General features: G+C 36.6%; 1 protein-coding gene across 1 annotated transcript; it reads right to left on the bottom strand.

Annotated features, from left to right (window-relative positions):
- Window positions 1–2,189: 2,189 nt before the first annotated feature.
- CGA (glycoprotein hormones, alpha polypeptide) lies at window positions 2,190–4,250 on the bottom strand. The gene is given in 3 exon segments (NM_001002988.1): window positions 2,190–2,362; window positions 2,793–2,977; window positions 4,151–4,250. Coding segments are annotated over 3 exon segments (363 nt in total). The 3' UTR covers window positions 2,190–2,284.
- Between the last annotated feature and the right edge of the window lie 539 nt (window positions 4,251–4,789).

Below are 4,789 nucleotides of genomic sequence, written 5' to 3' on the forward strand. Positions count from 1 at the left end.
AGCAAAATTGATCCTGTAGAAAGGGGCATGTTTATCCTGTAGCTTCAGGAACCCCAGGCTCTCTAGTTTGAAAAGCTACTATCCTAGCTGGAATGCACATTTCTTTGCACGTTATACAAGGACCTTCTTGACAGATGTCCATTTTTCTGTGCAGCTCTGGCTCTTTATCCATCTCCCTGCAACCCAGTCACACTGAACTTCTTACAATTCTGTGATCATCATACTGGTTCCCATCTCAGGATGTTTACTTACTCTGTTTTCCTCAAATTAGACTGACCCCATCCCCCTTCTTTCTACTTAACTTCTAGATCCAACTTAAGTACCCCCTGCCCTGTGAAGCTGTCCATGACAAATGCTACAAGGCTGAGCTAACCATTTCCTGTTTTGGGGGACCAAAGTCCCACACCTCTCTCATAGCATGTATCCCACTAGATTGTAATTATTTATTTAGGTCTCTCTTGCCCCACTGGACTGTGGATTGTTTCATAGTAAGGTCTAGATCTTATTCATCTTCACCTTGCCAGAAACAGCACCATGCCTGGCACATGCCCTGATGGGAGGTCAATATGGCCAAGACATTTCATCCCAGTGCTCTCCAGGATTGATTTGACTAATCTGAATGACCATGGGGGATTTCCCCTTTCCCTCTGTCAGTTAGATGATCCCAGATGGACAAGGGCACTCTGGTCTAGGGCATATCAGTAGCTTTCCTCTCCTGCTGAATCCTCTCATGAGCTCTCCAGACCTGACACATAGTAGATTCTCAATGAATATCTACTAAATATCTGGATGTACTAATGATTGGCACCACTGTCTCTCAAATCAAGCTACATTATATTTTCTCAATCTTATCTTTCAGAGAATCCTGATATCTCTGAATCCCCATAATGTAACAATGTGCCAACACTTACAAGACACTAAATAAATGTATAAAAAATGAATGAATGAGCAAATGAATTAATATGTTGTGTTTTTCTTAAAAAGTACATGCATTCATCGTAATTTTTCATCCTGACACCTGATGTGTTTACCAATGTGTTAGGAACCAACTTTTCACTTAGAAATGGAATCTTGACAAATTGATGATAACTGACGTTTTTTTGAAAACCTTATCTGTGACCAGTGTGATTTTTTTTTAATTTCAGGCTCCTTTAGGAGTAGAATTTTTGAGTGACTTTGATCTCTTCCATAGCTAATATAATTTTATGTATAAAAGCATGATCTTCAGAGGAAGGGCTATCTCTGTTTTTTAAGTATAAATACTCAATAAATGTGGCATTGCTCTTAAGCATTTGGATATAACTACATAAAATTTTACTAAAGTAAAAAGCTTGGCACCTCACCTAGCCCACAGTGAGAGCTCAGTGAGCACTTAGCTCATCATTTATTCATTCCCTTCCAGGCTTGAATGAGGAATATAAGAGTCAATGTATCTAGAATATTCAAAGCAATGACCAATTTCAGTTGAGGACAATAATACCCTTTCCTTAGCCACCATTCAATCATAACTTAGTAGCCAGGGACCAATATAATGTACTCTTTTTTTGGACAGGTATAAGCTAAGTGGATAAAAACTTCAGGCTGGGAAGGATTTTGTCTTGCTCAAAACTTACAGCAGTATTCTCTTTTTTTTCCCCTGATTCTGCCTACTTCTACCAGTAAAAAATGTCTGACCAAACATCCTCAATATATGCATAACTATTTATTTAGAAATTGCATACACTTCTTACAATACTAATATTATGTACTTTCATAAAAGTCATCAAAGGGGTGATATAAAAATGAATAGCAGTGGAAGTTTTTATGTTTTCTTTCCTCACCCCAACAGATGTTTTATAGCTATCCCACTGGCTAAAGGATGCACAGCTTTCTCTGGAAGGCTTGGTGGGATCAAGGTTCTCCAGTGTGGGATCACTGAGTGCATGGGACCCAGCTTACCCACTGGTTCCTTCAATTAACCTTATCAAAAGTAACTGGCTTAAAACTCTTAAGAAAAAATTAGAATCCAATGATAGAATGATGATTTAAAAGGGTTTATTTCCAGAGGAACCAGCTTTTATGGTCACACTAAATGCTGTATTTCACGCCAATTGAAAAGAACTAGACTTCTGATTATACTGTGGGATAAAGAGAAAAGCAATAAAGCTGCAGTACATCCTTGAAGCATGCCAAAAAGAACATAGTAAGAGAAAAGAGGGTTTTATCTCACAAGGCCATAAACACTGAAAAAATTAATTTTCATTCCAGGAAATCAGCAATCATCAACGTGCTCTTTGCAAAATATTTAAGATTTGTGATAATAACAAGTACTGCAGTGGCACTCCGTGTGATTCTCCACTTTGGCATTTCCCATCACTGTGGCCTAAAAGGGAAGGGGAAAAAAAATGAATGGTTGGATGGATTGATGGATAGACAAAATTGAAAATGTTAAATAAAATTGTCAGTAGCCAGCTGGACTAAATAGATGCTAGCTACTTTTACACATTCTCCATTTCAGCTAATATTTCACTCTAAAAGATTAGGTTTGCACTCTGTGTGTGTGTGTGTGTGTGTGTATGCTATACTCTCTTCCAACCTACCCCTCATCACCTCCACAGCTATTCCTTTCATTCTGAATAAATCCAGCCTGTCTCCACAAGGTTACTTTTGATGTAAGGGGACAAATCTCTGTACAAATCCCAAGCCAAGGATGGGTCATTAGACACCTCTGACATTAAACCTCATGCATGTGCTCTGGGGACATTTCTCAGGTTAGACTGTTAGAAAACTTCTGGGACCCTTTAAGTTCTCACCTTGGTAAAAGCTTTGGCCACACAGCATGTGGCTTCTGAGGTGATGTTCTTTGGGACCAACATTGTCTTCTTGGACCTTGCTGGAGTGGGATATGCTCTGGAGAAGCAGCAGCCCATGCATTGATAAATTGGGGCACCCAACTTGGAGAAGTATTTGTTTTCCTTTAGCTTGCATTCTGGGCAACCTATCACCAAAAAAGGCAAAGAGTAAAATAATCCAAGAATGATTCAAAAAGAAACAGGAGCACCTGGCTGGCTCAAATAGTGGAGCATGTGACTCTTGATTTTGGAATCCTAAGTTTGAGCCCAACATTGTGCACAGAATTTATTCTTTTAAATTGAAAAATAATAATAAAAAAGGAAATTCAATTTTCCCTTATTATGAGATGGTGAATTTATTTTTCCATTAAAAATAGAAGGAAAATAATAAACACTTTTTGGCTATCTCTTAATTTTCATACATAGTATTATTTGTACTGATTATATTTATCTTCATGGGAAACAATTTTTGTCAATATGCATGGGAGATCTCAAGAATAGTAGTTTCTCACAAATATATATATAAAAAAAAGTAGTAGTTTCTGTCTCTTCAACCATGGATTCTGTATCCCAACGCTAATAGCATGCCTATAGAGAGCACAAAACTTGACAGATGAAAGCACCATGCTCATCTGAAAGGAAGATTTTGCCCAGAGGCAAAATATTTTCCCCTTTAGATTCTGCTATTGTTTTTTCCCCCATGGAAACTCCAAATATTGACAGAGAAAAATATGTCAGAATTAAGAAAGCTTGCTGAGTGGAGAGCCTGATATTAGATGGAGCAACTACACATAAGAACTGGAATTGAAATATTACCACTTCTCTAAGAAAAATCATAACTAATAGTAGCTCACAGTTTCATAACAGATGGAATTATATCAGCGACTATATGAGATTTTTCAAACAATACAGTGAAACAAATGTACTGCATAAAATGGTTTTGTTTTTCTCACTTGTTATCTGATGTGAATTCATCTACAAAAGCAAAACTTCTGGGAGAAATGTAAAAAAAAAAAACTAGGCTAACTGAATAAGGAGCATTTTCGGCTTGTAAAACTCAGATAAAGAATAATAAGGAATCTATTTCAGATGAATATGTACATGCTGCTATTTAAATGGACATATTAGATTAATTTTCACTATACATTTTCTGAACCTAATTTAACTTTATGTGTACAATCCAAAAGATCTTGGATATGTAGCCAGCAGCAAAGATTTATCACATTTGAAAGGAGGTGGAAATGTACTTAATGGAGTTATTGATGTACATCTAGGAATGTGTGTTTTTCTTATTACTGCAAATCCGTTTGGTCACATACCCTGCATTGTAAACTCTCCATCAGGAAAGGAATGGAGAATATGCAGAAACACAGACAATGCGGCCAGAATGACAACTGCATATTTTCTGTAGTAATCCATGGCTCTCCTGCAAAACAGACGAGGAAACAAAGTTACTCTGAAATTGGTTTACCATTCATAACAACTTGTAGTTTTAACATTACTACTAATAATAGTCATCAGTGTCTTGATCATTCTGCTTACATCTCCCAACACACTCTGGAACCGTGTAAATAAGAAATAAAATAAAGCAAACTAATTTTTTTTCCTTAGGGAAGAGCTAGGGAATAGAATCTATTGCTCATATAAACCAATAGAATTGGATTTTAAAATTCTGTTTTTAAATATATCATTCTGCTAAGCCTCAATGTCCTTATTTGTAAGACATGGAACTTTAGATAATGTCTAAGAAGACAGATCAATAAGCTCATATAAAATAGATAAGCTTATATATGATATGAAAATGTATGAGCATTTGAGTTCATCCTTCTCATTCCTATACTCCCAGGTGAGAAAACAGAAGGAAAGGACAGTGTCTCTCCTGCTTTTTATTCACTAATGGTAGGTGAACTCTAATGCTCACTATCATTGTGCGACAGTAAATGCTATTCAGCAATGTG

Source organism: Canis lupus, chromosome 12 (assembly GCF_011100685.1).
Source record: "Canis lupus familiaris isolate Mischka breed German Shepherd chromosome 12, alternate assembly UU_Cfam_GSD_1.0, whole genome shotgun sequence".
Taxonomy (NCBI): domain Eukaryota; kingdom Metazoa; phylum Chordata; class Mammalia; order Carnivora; family Canidae; genus Canis; species Canis lupus.